General features: G+C 41.9%; 2 protein-coding genes across 18 annotated transcripts; one reads left to right on the forward strand and one right to left on the reverse strand.

Annotated features, from left to right (window-relative positions):
* Nucleotides 1–372: 372 nt before the first annotated feature.
* On the forward strand, nt 373–6,137 carry LOC124304899 (cryptochrome-1-like). 9 transcript variants are annotated; one of them, XM_046763680.1, is made up of 12 exons: nt 373–657; nt 2,046–2,192; nt 2,260–2,496; nt 2,579–2,830; nt 2,912–3,096; nt 3,815–4,053; nt 4,128–4,295; nt 4,363–4,503; nt 4,613–4,764; nt 4,829–5,031; nt 5,091–5,120; nt 5,326–6,137. In XM_046763680.1, the coding sequence occupies exons 3-12, from the start codon at nt 2,285–2,287 to the stop codon at nt 5,520–5,522; spliced, it is 1,779 nt and encodes a 592-aa protein (XP_046619636.1). In that variant the 5' UTR covers nt 373–657; nt 2,046–2,192; nt 2,260–2,284; the 3' UTR covers nt 5,523–6,137. The 9 variants fall into 9 exon arrangements, with proteins under 9 accessions (XP_046619636.1, XP_046619635.1, XP_046619638.1 ...); XM_046763679.1 differs by having other exon boundaries at nt 2,130–2,192; XM_046763682.1 differs by having other exon boundaries at nt 2,130–2,192; nt 5,329–6,137.
* Nucleotides 6,104–20,794, reverse strand: LOC124304892 (arfGAP with SH3 domain, ANK repeat and PH domain-containing protein). Of its 9 annotated transcripts, XM_046763663.1 has the most exons (18): nt 20,159–20,294; nt 18,119–18,330; nt 16,642–16,714; nt 14,304–14,449; nt 13,861–14,157; nt 13,680–13,765; nt 13,443–13,599; nt 13,098–13,362; nt 12,799–13,026; nt 12,492–12,714; nt 12,238–12,418; nt 11,857–12,132; nt 11,602–11,721; nt 11,296–11,506; nt 10,819–11,139; nt 10,360–10,526; nt 8,980–9,078; nt 6,104–8,460 (listed from the first exon to the last, which is right to left on the reverse strand). In XM_046763663.1, exons 4-18 carry the CDS (start codon nt 14,313–14,315, stop codon nt 8,191–8,193), a joined length of 2,913 nt encoding a protein of 970 aa, XP_046619619.1. In that variant the 5' UTR covers nt 14,316–14,449; nt 16,642–16,714; nt 18,119–18,330; nt 20,159–20,294; the 3' UTR covers nt 6,104–8,190. The 9 variants fall into 9 exon arrangements, with proteins under 9 accessions (XP_046619619.1, XP_046619614.1, XP_046619612.1 ...); XM_046763658.1 differs by lacking the exon at nt 18,119–18,330 and having other exon boundaries at nt 6,104–8,436; nt 20,159–20,793; XM_046763656.1 differs by lacking the exon at nt 18,119–18,330 and having other exon boundaries at nt 20,159–20,793.
* Between the last annotated feature and the right edge of the window lie 5 nt (nt 20,795–20,799).

Below are 20,799 nucleotides of genomic sequence, written 5' to 3' on the forward strand. Positions count from 1 at the left end.
ACGCATATAATGCAATCTGGACTGATGTTAATTCCGCTGATGTTATTATTCTTGTGGAAAAAAAAATAGCATTGCATACAACAATTGAGTAGCATTGTTTGCCCGTGCGGAGCCTGCTTTATATTGTGTTGCAATAAATTGCCGTAGATCTCAGTTCTTTAATATTACATGTGTTGGAACGAAAGGACGGCGTCGACCGACCACGGCGAAAGCAACGTGCCGAGCTCCCACCACGTGACCCGGTCAACGAATCACCCAGCATAATTTCTGCGGTCACGTTGCATGCGGCGTGGTTCGCGGCGCCCGCCGTCCCCCGTAACCCAGGAGGTGAACAACGTCGCTCTGCAGGTAAGCTCAGTTGGCTCAGTCACGGCGACCGAGAAATGCGTCAGTACCCCGTCAACACATCTCCATACTCTTAGTGTTCGTGTAATTTGCTGGTATCCCAGCTGTAACGTCGACCGACGATTTGCGACATATATTTTTTTCCTGTGCAGAAGCTGATTGATGAAAGAAAGAAAAAAAAAATTCACGAGCCGCAGTTAACTAGGAAACTAAAATACTGAAAAGCGAGACGTTGCTTTTTCTCATCTACAATATCGTGACCTTACTCGCAGGATCATTTTACGATCTATTGTAACGGATTAATCGTTTGTCGTGAGTAAAAAATTATTTAGCTATTTTTTTGTAAATTTTCTGTCTCTGAAAACTGAGTGTGAGATACATTTACGACCTGGAAAAATTCGCCACGGTTCAGAAAATTACAATCAATTTTTTTTCCAACCAAAGTACATATTAGTTGGGTATTGGACAATTTTTGGCCAACTCTTTCTAGCTAATACTTGTGATTGAATTGTGATAAAAAAGAAAATGCAAAAATGTTATTTTGATTTAAAAACACGTGATCCATGCCCTGAAACGACGACTATATTATAAGCATACGTACTAAGGGCACAGCCTTCTTAACGCATGTAGGTGGGTGTAAAGATTTGAGAATTTGACAATATCGAGGTATGCGGTACACCGTACCTAGTAACTAATTGTAAGCGCTCTGTCAGAGAAAGCTCGATGCGATGTATATCTAGGAAGAATTCCGTACCAAGTCCGGCAACATCAGATTCTACGACACTGTATAAAACTTAAAATATTAACGTCATTCACTGATCAGCATACTTTTAATTGACTAATATTTCAAAGAAATATATTTGAGTTACTGCAGTACGTTCAAACTGATAATCAAATCACTTCAGATTTTGGTGAATTTTACACACAAATCTGGAAATGTTATGATAATAATGCACCAAGCAACTCCAAAATTAGAAGGCGCTTACAAAAGTATTTATAACTACGATAAAAACTGTACCTTTACATTGATCGGAATGAATTCACTGCAAAAATCCATAGCTAATAACTGAAGAAGCCATGGAAAGACGTATTTACCTGTCGTCTAAAAGTGTTGTACCTATAATTATACTCCCAGAGAAGGGTCAGTACAAAATTATAAGGGAGACACGTAACGTAGAATCAGCAGCTCAATATACATGGTCCCCTTCGCCGAAGGGTCACGTTTTCTCAACCTTACAATTAATCTGTATCGCGCTACTGTCAACATGACGATCGAGCTATAATTTTAGCGCGTCGTATTCATTTCTAGATATTTGTTATGTATATAATAGAGATCTAAGGATATATTTACCAAATAACAAATATTTATATATTTATTTATTTTCGTCTTAATAGAACCTGCGATAGCATATTTATCAGTTATCAGCGATAAATCCAGTGCGCAGAACAATATACCTTTAATTGTGTAATGGAATCTACTTAATTAATTGTAATGTCTTTATACATACCGGGACATTACGTGAATGCGCAACGTAACGACTCTGAACCATAGACTTATTCTGATGTCTCGGTATGTATAAAGGCATTACAATTAATTAATTAGATTCCATTATACAATTATAGGTATATTGTTCTGCGCGCTGGATTTATCACACATATCTGAGAATAACTTCAAATAACTGATAATTATGCTATCGCAGGTTTTATTGAATCGAAAATAAATAATTACCGTCCACCTTGCACCCATGTGCTACAGTATTGCGCAAAAGATATATAAACCTGCATAGGTGCAGTTCAACCGAAGGAAAAAATAAGCACAATCGTGGAATTCCACGTAACGTTGTAAGCGTCCGCCCGAATTATGGCTAGATATATAAGTGTACTCAGTTACACAGGAAGTACCGCAAAGGCTTACGCGCACCGAGACCTAGTGGAGAAGATGACCGACGGTGAGAAGGCTCAGCACGGGGGTCTGAAACCGTTCCGGAGGGACGGCAAGAAGCACATCGTCCACTGGTTCCGGAAGGGGCTCAGACTCCATGACAATCCGGCCCTTAGGGAGGGACTTACAGGCGCCACGACCTTCCGGTGTGTGTTCGTTCTCGACCCGTGGTTCGCCGGCAGCACCAACGTCGGCATTAACAAGTGGCGGTATGATATTATCCGTATTGGAGAGATGCATTGAGCACACCTTTGCTAAAGAATCTCGGTTTACACGTTGCGACTGCCGCAGGTTCCTGCTGCAGTGTCTGGAGGACCTCGACCGGTCTTTGTGGAAGCTAAACTCGCGGCTTTTCGTTATTCGCGGACAACCAGCCGACGTGTTACCAAAACTCTTTAAAGAGTGGGGCACCACGGATCTCACCTTCGAAGAGGATCCCGAGCCGTTCGGACGGGTTCTCAACCAGAACATAACGACGCTCTGCGAGGAAATGGGCATATCGGTGGTGCAGAGGGTGTCCCACACGCTCTACAAACTGGACAGGTGAATAATTGTATCATGGCATTAGACAAATCGCGAGTAATTCTATGCGCGTCCAGTGTTTTCAATAATTTCTCATTATAGTATCATCGAGAAGAACGGAGGAAAGGCGCCTCTGACTTATCACCAGTTCTTGAACGTCGCAGCCGCAATGGACCCACCGCCACCGCCCGAGGCTTTGGTAACTTCCGAATTCACGACTGGAGCTTACACGCCTATCATGGTGAATCACAACGACGTGTACGGTGTGCCCACTCTAGAGGAGCTAGGTATGTGTATCAGGGTAGTTCTTATTTTGGTTATGTCGGAATTTTTTTGCGCTCACCCCCCAAAACTGATCACATTAAAAAAAAAAAAAAAATTGGCCGCAACGCCGAATTCGTCCGAGAACTCTAATACGCCCCGCCAAGTTGCGGAATTATTATATGGACAAATGCGTGCATTTGAAGTTTTTTTCGAGAGCAACTGTTGTTTACTTTAACACTATGTATTATGGAAAAATTTCCTGCGACCATTTTGTATGAATACTCTACAAAAAAGATATTTCGGAAAAATTGTCGTACATCTAATATTTATCACGTTATCAGCGAAGAACTGTCTTTTTTTCGCTAATAACGTGAAAAATATTAGATTTACGAAAATTTTTCAAAGCATCTCTTTTATAGAGCAACAAATTTCTTGAACAATAGGCACAGAAATTTTTTTTATGATGCACTGTTTTAAAGTAATCAACAGTTCTTTAAAAAATTTCAAATGCGTTTTCCATGTAAAAATTCGACTGTTTGGCGAGACGTGTTAGAGTAATCGGACAAATTCTGGGTTGCGGCCAATTTTTTTTCTATGTATCTTGATTACTTTTGGTAGGTAAGCACAAAGAAATTCTGATCTGACGAAAATAAGAACCACCCTAATGTTTACCGATAAATAACCGCTGCCCTCTGCGATGGGAATATGAGAAGGGATCGCCTGCATCGCAGATTCTTTCAGGCTTCGAGACCGAGAATTTGCTGCCTCCTGTTTGGATCGGCGGCGAGACTGAAGCCCTGGTGAGGCTTGAGTATCACCTCGCACGTAGATATTGGGTGGCAAGCTTCGGCCGTCCCAAAATGACCCCGCAATCGCTTCTCGCGAGTCAGACAGGCCTTTCTCCTTATCTCCGTTTCGGCTGTCTCAGCACGAGACTCTTTTTCTACCAGCTCACGGACTTGTACAAAAAGGTTTTGCGTGTCTGTTTCTGAGGTAAACACAAATGTGGATGATTAAAAAGGTACATAACGAGAGGTGGTGATCAATTTCGCAGATTAAAAAAGCCGTGCCGCCGTTGTCGCTTCACGGGCAGCTGTTGTGGCGGGAATTTTTTTACTGCGCCGCCACGCGGAATCCGAGCTTCGACAGGATGCAGGGTAACCCGATTTGCGTTCAGATACCGTGGGACAAGAATGCCGAGGCGCTCGCCAAGTGGGCGAACGTGAGTTTGCTATACGACAAAATTTGGTCGCCTGTATAGTGGCTACACAGATAAATCTCCACGGCAGGGTCAAACAGGGTTTCCCTGGATCGATGCAATTATGACTCAGCTCCGAGAGGAAGGCTGGATTCATCATCTGACGAGGCATGCAGTCGCGTGTTTCCTGACCAGGGGGGATCTCTGGTTATCCTGGGAGGAGGGGATGAAGGTATACATATATCGTATAAGATTTGTTAAGATTCAGCCGATTGGCAATAGTCGTCTTATCTCAATGTTACATGGATTTTTTTTATAACAAACCCATGATCCTGCACCAGGTATTCGACGAACTTCTCCTGGATGCCGACTGGTCCGTAAACGCCGGTATGTGGATGTGGCTCTCCTGTAGTTCGTTTTTCCAGCAATTCTTCCACTGCTACTGTCCTGTCCGGTTTGGCCGTAAAGCCGACCCCAACGGCGACTACATAAGGTGAGAACAGCGTCGACCCGCAAGCGATCGAGCATATAATCAACCTGGCTCTTCGCTTCTTCAGGCGCTACGTGCCAGCCTTGAAGACCTTTCCAGCAAAGTACATACACGAGCCGTGGAACGCGCCGCAGGGCATTCAACAGACGGCCAAATGCATAATTGGGAAGGACTATCCACTGCCGATGGTCGACCACGGGAAGAGTTCGCGGATAAATATCGAGCGTATGAAGCAGGTCTACCAGCAGCTCAACAAGTACAGGGGAAATGGTAGGTAGCCTTGCACCCCTCACTGTCGATATTCGATAACGTAGATATATTTTTGACAGGACTCCCAGGCACGAGGGGAGAAACAATAGGTGGGTTAAACACGATTTGCTCGTGGATTGTGCACTTAATTTCACAGCTACAGCATGGTATTATTGTGTCTTATACATAAACTGTGTGTATATAGTAAGACAAAGTACCGTTTTACCAACCTTTTCTTCTCTTTTGTAATTACTACGGCGTAGTTTCGAACGATTGGCAAACTTATGACAGTGAGTTTTATTCTTTCCGATCAAGAAGGACTGCTAAATTGTACGCTAGCGACAGCCACACTCCCCCAGTCTGAAGAAGATGAGAAAAATAAGCATCAGACGACGAGTAACCCTTCCCTGAGTCCCGCTAGACACCAGAAAACCATTTGCAGCATCCTATCCATGGTCACCCTCCGCCAGCTAGACCAGACCGCTGAATTCCCATCCTCTGAGATGGACTGATCATCGCATCTTCCTACTTGCGCGGATTCTGTTGAGCCGTGTACATAAACAGCTATAACATGTATGTAAATAATAATATAAGTATACATATAGTATTGTACATTATAATTGGTGCTTCACCGGGTGATGATGCATCAGATCTAGATTGGCGAAGATTTGACTGTTCCAAGTCGATCTGCTCGAGATTCTTAATCATCTTAGAAAATTCTACTCCATGAAGGAACTAAAAATTTCATTGTCAAGGAAATTTTATAAAATTAACAACTAGAATAAAAGGTTTACACTGAAATTGCCGTTGGTCTTGTATCTCGAATGCAGTTTTCTGTAAGCTGTAAAGATAATTCGGCAAGACGGTAGCGTAAGATATTTCTACGCTCTAGACATACAGTGACATATAAGTTGTAACATGACTCATTTTGGCAATTAATCATGATACTATTATGTCTGTATGTATGTATAAATATATGTATACACGTGGATACTACTGGATGTCCGAACGGCATTTATTATATGTATTCATATGTATATTATTTACACGAATAACGCTTTACATTATTGTATTATAATATCAACTTTTCAAATGGTTTTTGTTCGTGGGTTTATTTTTTTTTAAGTCTTTTCTGAAAAAAGGTTTGCACAAATCGACCGACAATTCAATCCGCAATGATACGATCTTTCGTAAGAATTTAAGTTGTAGAAATGCGCAAGTTTTCCTTATTAAGTTAGATTTAGCGTTACAAACACCGATAGTTGAAAACGATTCGAAATTTTGAGACCGAGCAAGTCGCACGACAATTCGTAAAATCTTGGCACGCAATCTATTTGCACGGGTGAATTCACTCGGTTCGCTAAATTGCGTATCGTGCATATCTGTGGCTATGCTATCTATGACTTATGAGGCTTTAGAGGGCCATTTGACTTTTATACAAAATCTCCGATTGTTATTCTCACACAATCATGTATTACTATCAGTGTGTTTTCGGTTGAGTAACGCAATACATACTACGTATTCCCTATCTGTCTAATTAATAATTTACTTAAAGTTAGTACCTAAATTTATGTACTGCACATGTATACAGTAATGTATGTATGTATATATCCAAATTTCTGATATATTGTACATACGGTTGTGATTAAAATACAAAGAATACAACATTCATGATCCTAATATACTTCCGTGATATATATATTATGTATATATCGTTACTTCATTACTTCGAATAGATATTATATGTATACATTATGCACATACATATCGTGTGTGTGTGTGTGTGTGTGTGTCCATAGATTGATAAAAACATCGATTTATATTTACACACACATCGAGAGTATGTATGAGTACTTGTAACAACACAGGTCTTTACAGGAAGTGTGCACCGTTTTTCGCACTCGGATGTTTGAGATTCATGTTCATTGTTCAGACTCGAAAATCGATTCTCATTAAATCTCAAGCATTCAAGTAACAACAAATGAACGTAGAATCGTACATATCTATTATATACTTACAATTACTAAAATATATTTATACAAGACTTGCAATACTGATCTATGGATGTACCGCTGTGTGTATACGGACCGAACGGCCAGTGTTTACGTTTCGATCTAATTCTGAATACCCGTCACGTTGCGGTAATTAATAATAAAAATAACAGTAATAAAGAGGAAAACCCGTTGCGACGTGAGAAATGTAAAAATATCAGGAGCGTCGACGGAAGAAGTAACCACGAAACGATACAATATTATACAAATACACACGATACATCGCTTCGCATTGGCTCGGTTTTCTTGATCATTAATTTAATTTAATAAGTTGTTCTTTGGTCTCGAGATATCGAAATGTAAACTTGCTAATTTCGAATAATCTTACTATATATTGTTGTAATTCGTTCTTCTGTACGTTCCTCGCATCACTGTCACACACCTACTTCTACTATAATATATTTTCATTCTACGCACAAATTTGTGAGAATTTAAACATCTTACTGAAGGTACATAAAGATAAATTGAATCTCTTCAATTAATTTTCGTACATTCAATTTCTTCAAATAATACGAGTCGACGTACCCATGATGCGCGTGCCGCAGGTTGAATATCGTGTGACGTTTACGTTACTGATTAAAGTTAGTATGGCATAAAAATAAACTCGATTATAATATTCACATTGTGACGATTTGTGACCGATATATGTATATTGCATATGTACAGAATACTTTTTTTTTTAGTGTCATGCATGGTAGTGTTTGTCGTTATAATTAATTGTTCACGAGTAGGAACACGATTAATACTTAAGTAACGTTCCTCCCTTTCCCTCATCTTCTTCATTTGAAATTTACGATACAGTTTTCTCTGTGTCCCCCTATCCCTCATTTCCTTCTCTCAATCTCTGGATGGTTCTCTGGAGCATAAAATGCGTTAAAGCACCCCTAACACGGTGGCCAAAACGGGTGGAGAGAGAAAGAAAGTTTCGTATCTAATGAATGTTCGACCTGCGGGGGATGGTCTGGCCATCTTCGGATTTTCTTACACCATGTCGCGTGAGGCTCATCGATGATGAGCGAGTTTTTCCGGAACAAGTGCTACGTCCGTGTAATCGAACCATGTCAGATTCGTGACAGGTGACGTCATCACCCGAGACGATCGAAGCCAAGGAACCGAGGCTCGCCGAATGTTATTCCTGCAGCATGTGGACAAAGCTTATAGGGAACATGCCTCGTCTGTCCGGTTGCCGTTCGAGAGCACCCTCCATCCAGTTGTCGTCGTCGGTGTGCTCGTTGGTCACAACGATTACTTCGCCCTCGCGAAATGAGAGCTCGTCTTCGTTGTCCGCTTCGCAGTCGTAGAGGGCGCGACACCGCCGAAGCCCGCCAGTGGAAACCGAACCACCGGTTCCGGATCCTCCCCCAGGCGACGTTGGCTGCAGGGAATAAAACAGATACGGCTGTCCCAATAGGAAGCGTTAATGTACCCGCATTATTGGCATTCGTGATTTTTTTTTTTGTACACATTTCCCATTCCCCATCGACAAATCATGCGCAATGATGTAAGGCCGCCGCCCGCGTTTATGAAGGAATATTATTGCCAGTGTGAAAAGCATCAGATTCTAAAGCGATAATGAGTGGCCGATGATATGGCGTATGAGTTGATGCAGCGCACTTTTATGTTACGCTGAACATGAAGCACGCGAAACACTTCAGAACAAGACTAATTTAACTACTGAAGACAGGCTTGGTAATGTCTGGGGCATGCCAAGTAACAAAGAATTGTCAAACTACCAGTGTCATTCCTTTTCGAGTCAAGTTATGAGAGGAAAAAAAGCTCGTAGATAAGGCGATCATTGTTATTGTTCTTGTTATCATAGTTACGAATTAATATAATTCAAGCACACGGCGTACATTCAAACCTCAAAGCAATCTCATATAAAATTTCATATATAGCATGTGATTATTGTTAATGTTACCGGATTGAGATTGATCGTGATATTCGAGAGCAAAGATGAAGAAGAAGAAGAAGAAGACTCCTCGGTACCCCTCTCTATTCCAGATCGCTGCTCCCTTCGCTGTACAATCAATAACCGTCAACAACATGAACAACAGCATTACAACCGACAGTGATAACGACCACGGAGACAACATCAATAACAACAACAGCAGCAAAAACAACAACAAAATCAACAAGGCGTATGGTATGTATCTAGAGTGCGAAAATTGCTGGCTTCAATTGATCATTCATATTTATGTCTACACAATTTTATAGGTAAGTGAATAATAGTATGATTGATTTTTATCTGATGCACTGATCGTATATACAAACACAACATAAAATTGGATTGCATCAACAGCACAATTAAGTCTCCTATATATTTTGTAGAGTTTTTTTTCAGAATCGGCTCAAGAGTCGAGTCAGAGTGATGATGCTTCGATAGTGCAAAATTTCACACGGCCAATTAACGAGCGGGATGAATATGTATAAGCGCAATACCCGTATGCCTTAGTCACCAAGCGTCGACATACGAATATCAGAGTTGTGAAAATAGTTATGTAAATGTAATGCATTACCCATTACTTTGAACAACGTGTATTGGTCAAGTTCGCCATTACAAATAAAAAAAGTAATGTGTAATGGATGAGTGCTCCATTACAAATAGAATAATTGCTCCATCATTATTTTATTTCGCTCACTAAAAGTTTCTTCTGGGCAAATTCGTTTTTTTCTGTTTAGAGATCAATACGTCACGTAGAAGAAAAAGGCTAAAATAACAAACTGGCATACTGCATTCTCATTGTTTTATTGCGCTGACAAAGTTATCTATGTGAGATAGCTATTACTTGAAAACCAACTTCTTCACTCTACACTACAAATAAAACACGTATTTCAGCATTTCCCAAAGTTTAACTCTTGACAGATTGTAAGGCGGTGAAAAAGTTAATATAGAAAAACAAATTTAAAGAAAAAAAAATTTATTGAATATCCTAGATCACAAATTACTTTTTTTTTTCATTTGTAATTTGTAATGGATCACTTATCAGTTGCACATTACTTTTTTAAATTTGTAATAGAGCACTCATTCATTACATATTCCTTTATTGATTTGTAATGGATCATGCATCCAGTACACATTACTTTTTTATTTGTAATGTATGATGCACCCATTACACAGTACTTTTTTATTTGTAATGGATCACTCAAAACCATTACAAATTACAAAAGTAATGTGCACAAAAGCACTCATCCATTTCACATTACGCAGTGTAATGTGTCACGAATACAGTAATGCATTAGTCACAACTCTGATGAATATACAATACAAGCGTATACGAGCGAATATACGGGTAAATACCTTTCTCGGTGGTGGCACGGGGTTACCCAACGCATGTTCGGAACACAAGGATGTGAGGGACTCACTGCTCCGTCCATTGCTCAGTCTCGTCGTATGCTGAGCATTTGGCCCTGGTGCTGGCGGTGGTGGGTTTCGCGGCCTCTGGAGTGTAGATACCTTCTCTACACCTGAGGACATACATACACACATCGATAAACGGGACGGAAAGATTACCGACAACTCGACAAAATAATATTTAGCGTATAAGTAGAGATTTGATGACATAAAATGTACGATAACGGGTCTTATCAAAAGTCAAATACTTAAATGCCTAATGACAACCGAATCTCCCGAATTGAGAAATCAGGAGGACGCGACGAAATCTTAAAAAATCCCGGTGAACGAGACACTTTCGCACGGGTGAGTAAATGAATTTGAGAGTAAGGGTGCATTGCCTATAACCGAGAAAAATGTAAGCACCGTGTGCCGTAGAGGAGGATGAGTCGCCACTGGGGGACCGCTTGTGATGCAGGTGGTGTTGGGTGTTCAGGGCATTCAACGAGCTCGGCAGAGTATGGAGCGTGTGACCGGCCAGAATCGGCTCACTGGTTGTCCGACTGTGAGAGGAAGTCGAAGTTCCGGAAGACGGTAGGGTGCCGTAGTGGGAAGGTAAGAGATTCGAGCTGGCTGTCCCAATCAACGCCGCGGGCGGAGGAGGCGCGACGCGTTTCTTCAATGACCCGTGAACGTTGCCTGCCGCTACAATCCCGATGTCCGAAGATGCGATCGCAGAAGACGTAACTGAATCATGGAAATTTGGAAACAAACATTTACACGCGTGTTCAGCGGCGACTCAAATATGAAATCGTTCATGTGACGACTAACGTGCGTAAAGCAAAAAAAAAAAAAACATAGCGTGGGACGGCGGATGTCTGATCAGGGATATGAGCGACTCACCAGTTACGAGGGGTTTCCGACTCTGCGGTGGTGGTGGCGGTGGCATTTGTTGTCTATTCGACGAACTCGGCGAGGAACCACCCTGAAGACTTCCGCATGTACTGCTTCGACTTCGCAAGGTCTGGGGCGAGTCTCCTGGTCCGCCACTTCCACCCCCGGCGTAAGACGGTGGCCTGCTACGCGATTTTTTCTCTGGTGTCGAACATCCGTTCTATGGCAAAGTATCAGCCACGTGTTAGATTCAAAGTAATATCAATTCAATTTTGTGTTTTGAATTGCGTTGTCATACTCTGCGTTTCAACGTACTCTGTCTTCGATGATCGTATCGTCGTCAGAAAAATCGGTTGAGCCCTCGTCATGCGACAAGTTCCAGTCGATGTTCACATTATCAAACAACGTTTTTTGCCTCTGAAGAGCATGGCTAAGCTAAAACATAGAAATAAAAGGTCGTTATTTCAACTTCATTGTCGCACATTCGACAGATTTTTCGCGATCTAGAATCATGTTGTATTGTAATATTCCGAACGTTGAATTCTCGTAAAAGTACAAGGTATGCATTACCAGTTCTTTACACGTGTGATGCCCCATCTCCTGTGCAATATCAAGCGGTGTCTTTTCTTGCTTGTTCCTCAGCATCGGATCAGCTCCAGCCCTGAGAAGGAGCTTCATCGCCTCAGCTCTGTCGTGTCTTGCGGATAAGTGGAGTGCCGATTCACCCTCAGTTGTAGTTCTGTCGATGCTGCCAGCGTGCATATTTTGAACAAGAAAATCGACTAGGTGCAGGCTGTTTCCCATTTCACGTAGTATCGCCAGGTGGAGTGCCGTCTCGCCGATATCCTGGATCCAGATGAAACGAAAAACAGATTAATATACAATAGCAATGCAGAAATATATGCCTACTAATCCTGATATGTCATATCTGCATGAATCAAATCAACGCACCGAAGTAGGGAGCGGTGCCGATAGATCCACATTTTCAGCAAATACTTGGAGTAACTGTTGTAGGTCCCTGTTGTTCACGGCATGTTCCAAGTCCGACAGAAGATCACGTTCGTCGGCGCATGTGCTCATAACGTATCTCTTCTCGACATACTTGGCGCGTATGAATTCGTACCTCTCCTCCCTACAATAGGACGCAGAAAGATGGTATCAAGATCCATGGATTTAGGGAAGAGTACGTCACCTGCAATACTTACATTGTCGAGGTTGGAGTCGGTTTCAGATTGTGATGCAGTGTAGCTTCCATTACTTCGTTGAACGACTGGTTCGTCATGTGACGTGCAAGCAACAGCTGCGCCGTCCCGATGTTGTCGAGAGTCAACGATTGTATCCGCGATATATGAACACCGAGATCCCTGTGAATACCGCTACATTCGATGCAGACGATTATCCCGAAATTTGTTGACAACCACGTAGCATCTGTAACGAATACGATGTCAATATAATTGGGCAAAGCTATGACATTGGACAATGATCGAGGAGGAAATGATCACTTCTAACTACCGTTCTGAGAGGAACAATCGCAACAATGGTCGTTCCCTGGTAGTCGAGTGACACATCTAATAACGGCCTGTTGAAGTTCAACCAAGCTAGGGTTTCCTTGGCCCGCCTCAGCTTTGCCGCTAGCGTCAAAAGCTCTGAGCAGGGCTCGTTCTTTGCAGTTCACCAACACCGACATCCAGGCCCGCTGATCTGCCTCATCCTCAGCTTGGAAATGATACGTCCGGTTGTCTGCACAGAGTTGACGCAATGTTAGATACGTTCCGTGGCCTATAATATAAGGAATACGAAGAATAGCTCACAGCTTATCAGATCAAATCCCCGCTTGTCGTCGGGAACAAGTTTTATTTGGCACGTTAGCAAGTTGACTCTAGTTGGCGGTTTGTTTTCATCTGCGTGACATATGTCGAGGAAACCCTCTGCTTGCACGGCACACCGACGTTTCTGCCATACTCGACGCATCTTTCCCTCGCTTTTTTTCAGCAAATGACCTGACCGCGTAACGCCGTGCTGCTTGTCACCCTGGAGCTGGTGCAGCGAATAGCCTACACTCGCGTTCACGTTCATCTGCAATACAAATACAAGTCATTGGATTAGTAAATTTCATGATAGGCAATAAAAGGTACGTGCATCGTTAGCTTTCTTACTTCTTTGTCACAGCCGGAATTTCGCAGTAAACTTCTGAGCTCGGTTAATCGCTTCCGTTCCTCATCTTGAGTCTGTCTGATCTTCTGTAATTTAACGCTGAGATCCGCTACGTAAGAACCGAAATGTTCTATTGTCTTCAGGCCATCTTGAAAGTAACTGCAAGTAAATGTAAAGTATCACGAATAAATCGTAACAACGGTGGTGTGCAAATGCCGCGACTGTCTTCTTTTACTTACTTCGTTTGAGCGTGATAATACTCTACTAAGTGCTGAAGCAGCTCGATCCCTTTCTTAGTTTTTATCTCGTTGACTTTGATGAGGTACTGAAAGCGCCAAAGGACATTTGTAAGATACCGTGTTGAAAGTTATATCGACGTTCGTCAACGAATGATCAATCGAAGTGTTCCTATATACTAACAATAGGTCTAACAATAAGACGACCGGAGTAAAAGGTTCGAACCTCGCACATCTGGAGCTGAAACATTCGTCGTTCCTTCTCCATTTCATCGGCGATTTCCGCCGGCGTCACTTCAGTCCGTATAAGTCCGGCCTCTTTGGCATGCTGCTTCTTTTCTTTCTCAATCTTGGCATATTTCGTCTCGTAGTCTTTCCACGCTTTCTCAAATGGGCGTTTCAAGTCCCCCTTGACACCTCGGAGGTCACCCTTCAGTACCGAGTCCAGTGGGAACATCACGATATTGTTTATATTCTGCATCTACGGAGATATGAAAATCAAGATAATGTTTCCGTCATGACTTCTAAACTTGAACTTGGAGAAATTTGGCAAGATTGCATTTCCGCAAATATATATATTTGTTTAATGTTTTTTCAATTTTTTTTCAGTAATCTGTACATATGTACCAAGGTCTTCATCAGCGCGCTGAGTTCCTTGGTGACTACAGCGAACTTAAGAAAGGCAGCGCCGATATCCGGTTCCTGTTCCTTCAATGCCGCGTCCCCAAGTTTCTCCAGTGCCCGACCGAGGTACACCTCGTTGTCTACGTGAGCTGAAAAAAAAAATGGGAAGCGAGCGCGTGCAATTATACGATGTATTGTTATAGGTTTGCCGAATATTGAAATACAGCCGTGTAGCAGCACTGGTTCTGACTAGTTATATCAAAATTAAGAATTGTTCACAGTTCGTGTTATAAACGAGAGCAAGAGCAATATCTGCACATGTGCTTAAAAAATGTCGATGTAAACTATCGCTTAGCTTGATAATAACAATGATAACATTTGATCAGTCATTTGTTCATATAGAGTAATTCTGGATGAGATGGCCATAGGTAGGAGATGGCCGACAGTACAGTTTCTTACGTACTTTACTGTATTGGACTATCTCACTCCAAATTACCCTATACGAAATTCAGGAGGAGGGTTAAACAGGATAGCTACTAAATCTCTATTACGAAATTCGATGACTTATCGAGCTTTTCCAAACAGTAATTTTATAATTTTCCCTGACCAATTCGAATAAATTCGTTATAGCAAATTGGTAAAAATATACGTATTTTCCATATAAATTTTTTTTTTGTATGAAGGTACGAACTGTCACATGGGTCACACGGACTCATCTAGCCGATGCCCACAATCGTTTGTAAGGTAGTATTTAGGAATATTTAAAGTTTGAAGAGAATCTTCCGCCGCTGGTGAAAAAATTTGTATTCGATTTAATTGATCAAAAGCTTAAAAAAATGGTGGGACGTATGCGTATGAAAAAAAAAATATAACAAATGATTGCTTGACTTCCCGCAAAAACACCTGACATTTCCCTGACTATTTCATAATTTCCAAATTTCATGACAAGTGGCCACCCTGGTTAAAGCTGCGGAGCTCGAAAATAAGGAATCTTAGAGGGCATTGCGGCCTGCAGCAACGGAGAGTTTTCCCTGCCTGCCATCGTTGCAGCGGTACCGCGGCGGTGTTGCAGGCGCCGGGAAAATCGATCTGTCTGTCGAGTTCGGCGCACATACACATATACATGCATAGCTGGATACATAACATATACATATGCTAGGAGGCACGGTACATGCCCTGAATCTATTTCCCGCATCCCCCGCATCGGAGTGCCTATATCCCAACGATTCTCCATTTCCTTCCTGCATAAAGGCAGCTCTTAAGGCAGTTATGAGGTAGACTCGGTGAAAATGTTGTTTTTGAAACGCATGCACAATTTTCGCGTTCTATTGACCCATTGAGCGGGACTAAAGTGACCATTTTCAAACCGGAAGGCAAAAAAAAAAAAAAAAAATTAAATTAATGACGACCGCTACGCCGAGCAGCGGGCGTTGTCATTTTTTTTTGCCCGCTTATGCTCACCTTCGAGTCGTACTGAAATCTCCACACTAGATTTAAAAAAGCCCGCTTTACGCCCTGGGTACACAATATACTATTATTTTCGACTCGACCATAATGTTCACTTTGTTGACCTGAAAAGCGGGACGAAAGTAACATATTATTCCCTCTTTACTTTTTTCCCTCACCTCAGGGAAAAAGTAGTACTTTTATCCCACATTTGCAGAAAATATGACCTCATTAATAATTTTTCAGTCTTCCTGGTTTTCTCTCCTTCTTTTCCATTTCAAACTGCATCTCTCTGTATTACTATAAACATTCAGTAATATTATAGTTTTCAGACTGATAGATCACACTTACATGTAAACGGAAAATACGGGAATAAAGTCCTATATGTAAACACAGGAGTAAAAGCCGATTATTTTCATGTTACATAATGTACTATTTAAACTGATTGTGAATCTTCTGTAACTTCTTGCCAACCAATTACCTAGTCATACCGCTGAGTACGAAGACTACGTGTGACGGCTGGCGCACCGCGCACGTGTCAACGAATTTCCGCTCAACAACCGGAAGCCTGGAAGCCGGAACTCTGCAGCCCCCGCATGTGTGCACAATCAGTGCGGGTGGTGCTATGGTATTTTAATTTCGTTGCACGGGTGTAAGTCACAGGCAGTGAACTGCAGGCTTTATACCCACCATCAATCACATATTCACATCAACTGATTACAGGTAATTGTTAGTTAGAGCTAACGTTGTTTACGGCCCATAACTCCGCAAGTAGAAAATACACAACACGTTCTATGAAAAATAACTGTTGCACGCATAAAAATATAATCAAGAAAATAAAAGAAAAGAATCGATCTCGTGGCTACGATATTATTACATATCTGTGCATCCTTACCATTTCCCGAATTGTGTATAGCCTTTATGGCCTTTTTCAGCTTCGTCAGACCATCTCTGTCAAAGTCCAATGTCTGTAATGGATATGAAAAAGATTGCTTTAGTTGAAGCTTAATCAAAACCTTAGACAAAGATTCGCGTCCAACGCGTATCGTCGGCCTAGCATTCCGGAAGTCGGAAGAAAGCGAAGACTTCCTCGGTATGGGCGGTGAGCTCATATCGCGGACATGCAGGGTTGGTTCAAGGTCACCGGTACGCGGGACAGAATTCCGCGTGAACGCATAACATTAACATCCTTGTTTCAACTTTTTTTAATTATATATCTAGAGAAAAGTATGATCACCGTTGAGATTGCAAAAAAATAAAAATAAAAATAAAACAGAATTTAGCTTTACCTTCAGCATTAACATACTATTATTATTATTGTTGTTATTATTATTTGAAATTCTCTTGCATTAAAATTGTAATATTTATGTTCATTGGATTAAGCTCGCTAAATCTTAAGAACAACATATTTTAAGCGGAAAAAATTCCTTAGAACGAATTAATTCGTCTGAGTAAACTAAGCTACGTATGATTTAATTCACATTTTTCTTAAAACATTGTTTAAAGTAATTTTATTTTTCAATGTAAGGCCATCATCAAATATCAATTAATTATATCGATTCAATATTCGATTTATAGGGAGAAAAATCAAATCCATTCGACCAGTTATAATTGTTTAAATAATCCTTGGCTGTTTAAGCCATCGCGGTTTTCGACTGCGAAAGCGGCGTGAAGCTTATATTATTATATGCTGACGCAATTACTAACTAGGCAAATAACCCTGTGATGAATGTAATACAACATGTATATATACGTACATGTATAGGTATGCATGTCATTGATACGTAAATTACAGGCTCAAACAGAAAATTTCGAAATGTATCGTTATCATCGAGCTCTCAATAGATTACTATTATAATTATTAATATATCCTTTAATACCAAAGATTGTCCTGATGTTTGCATACCACATATTGTTATACCGTTGACAAAAGTTTGCAAGAAAAAATTTTTTTCAACAATACGCCGCAAGACACTGCAGCAGCTACCGAACATACTGCATATTGCGAAAACGACCGGGTGCAGCAACGACTCGTATATTAGGGGTGGGTAATGAATGACCAAGTGAAATAATTCATATTATATTCTAATTGACGAGGGAAGGCTTAAGTGTGCGCTCCACTATTGTCTAAATGGTATATACTATTAGTAAATATAGGCAAAATTACTCTATCGAATGATCGACCGAGCGGAAGAACGGACACGCAGGTAGGCGTGTAACTTATCGATTCCTCCCGACCGCGACCTTGCGTAACTTTTACATTCCGCAGTTACGCCCGCGGTATATATATATATATATATATATATATATATAGATATTTATATATATGTATATACATATACATGACACTGTTATCATAGTTCTTATATCACCTTCGTCGCTATGCATCAACATCTGCAGGTCAAACAAGTCCCGTCGGGTGTGAGTTGGGTGCAAGCGACGTGTGTACAGATAGTAAGTAAGTGGAGGGTGAGAGGAAGGGGGCACGTAACAGCTGATTGTCAGCGGGAAGCAGACACAGCGGTTTACATCCGTTCTACCGCTTTATTCACCGCAGCCGCGGCACGCCGCGTATATCCGTAATCTAATTATAAACAAATACACGGAAAAATTTGTAAACATTATCGCTAAGTAATGAAAAATTTAAGCAGTTTCTGATAGTATACTAACGGGTTTTCAATATTCGAGAGTACTTAATTATAGCACTATAATGAAAATTGAAGGTACAATTCATTTCCGTAAAACATGTTTTACATAAATTATAAGTTTTTGGGGTCGCTGATTACAAATTTGAAATCAGATTTTGAAAATTTAGTATGGCGGATGCGATCAGCGACACCGAAAATCGTAGATTACTATCTTGTTACAAAAATTGACCTGGCATAATAATGTGTGACTCAGAGGGTTAACGTATCAAATTTTGCTAACCAGTTTCATGTATTATAGCGAAGAAAGGTTTGGTATACGAAAGGAAAAATGCAAACGGTTAAAATATATATACCTCATAGCCGCCACGTCTGCATGACCCAGTTAAGAATGCCTACATATTGTTCTGTATTAACTATTTCGTGGTTTTAGGTACATGGCTAGCGGGCACGTAGGCGATGCAGGTGCGTCGGCATCGACGGCTAACGAGCGATTACTAATCACCGCTCTGACGAGCAACGGTTACTTTGATTTAACTAAGTAAGTAAGATGAGGCTCTCTCGAGATTCTAATCTTGCAACACTGAAATTGGAGCAACATTTAGACACGCAATCTGCTTGAAATCCTTTGTAACATGCGAAAACTTGCGCGGTTTTTACGTTAAAAAAAAAAAAATGTAAAGTAAAGGGAAAAAATCTACGATACATCATCTCTTTCGTGGTTAGAAAGGCACGGGAAAATGGATGAGGGGTTCCACCGGAGGTTTAGCCCTCGGCACGTTCTTCGCCAATTACTTATGCCTGCCTATACGTACGTATGAATACCCAGCGAGACAGAAGAACTCGTTCGACCCGAAGGGCTGCTGCCGCTGCTTGGGGGGGGGGGGGGGGGGGGGGGGGGGATAGTCATATAGAAAAGAGGGAGAAGAGCTAACCGTTCAACGCAAGGACGGAGAATCTAACATCGAAGGGAGCCGCCCCGGCATTTCTGCTAACAAAGATGACATCATAGCACCCTTCTTAATACTGACAATAAATAGCAGAAGGCTATTACCGCGGTGTCTGCTTTAAAATCAGCACACGTGCGATTAGTTGTTATCATCACACGTCGCTGGGTTCCGCACACCGTACAACCATGCCTCGCGATACCTGCTTTAACAGCAACCAAAAATATTGCAAACATACTCCGCCGTTTACATGTGTTGTTATTTCATTATTTGATAGACATCAAAGACAATTGAGAAAAGTCTCAGAGGTAGAATATCGTTGCATCGTATAGCTAGATGTGTATCTGGCGGTCGTGCCGTATCTACCCTTCCTCTCCCCCCTGCCGCTACGTACAACCGTGCATTTTACTTACCCTGCACACACATGCATGCAAGTACGGCCTTAATTCTCAACTGTCTCATGCACATGTTATGGGCACGGATATCGATATCGTGGGTTGAGAATAACCTATGACGGATATGTACGTGAATACAGCAGTGACAGTGGGGGCGGGTAAATGCATCGGTGTGAAATAATGATGACCGTACCTACGTGATAGATATTTGCTAATGTATGTACTGCGCGAGCAAGCGAAGCAAAGCGACGAATGATTAATGATCGTCCAACGAGTGGACTGGTAACGGATGTCAAGAGGAAGCGGCAGAGGACGAATTAAGATCGGTATAATCATGTGCGCATTTCGGTGTGTGTATGAGAATAAAGGCATACATCACGACGACAATAAAATTAGAAGAACAGATAAAAACGATGAGAACTTACTTCCTCCAGCGATGTGATGGTCTGCCTGCACTGAGGCATACGCGAGACGAAGGTGGAGGTGGTCGGGGAGTTGTAGTCCTCCTTGGTCTCCTCGACGAACTCGCCGACCGCAATGAGCCCTGGCATATTTGGCGCGTGCGATGTCGTCGTCGCGACGCTTTACCAGGCCGGCGGCACCGAAACGGATACTCTTCGCGTCTGCGATTAGGAAAAATCCGAAAACACAGCCAACTACGTTGACTCCACGACAGGTCGCGAAAGTCGAGAAACTGTCAGATCGTCACACGCACTGCTCACTTCACATACACTCACTGACGTCTCTGTATCGCGAATCGGGCGGACAACTTAACCCCTGAATCTGATCGGGGCCGTTCATTTTCTTTCCTCAGCTGCGCGTCGTTCGGCAATGATTGCGCTTTCTATAGCCGCTCCCGTCTAAGGGCGAGCATGACACTTCGACTCACTTGCGAATCACCACCGACTCTACCGCGGACGCATCTTTTTTATCCAGGGCTCTATACATGCGCTGTCTGGGCAGCCCTGGACCTTATAGCGAGCGCCAGCAACGATGCACGTACCTTGGGTTTATTGTTACTGATTCGTCCTCTCTTCGCTGCCGCAGTGCCGCCTACCACCTCCAA

This window comes from Neodiprion virginianus, chromosome 5, assembly GCF_021901495.1.
Source record: "Neodiprion virginianus isolate iyNeoVirg1 chromosome 5, iyNeoVirg1.1, whole genome shotgun sequence".
In the NCBI taxonomy this organism is placed as follows: domain Eukaryota; kingdom Metazoa; phylum Arthropoda; class Insecta; order Hymenoptera; family Diprionidae; genus Neodiprion; species Neodiprion virginianus.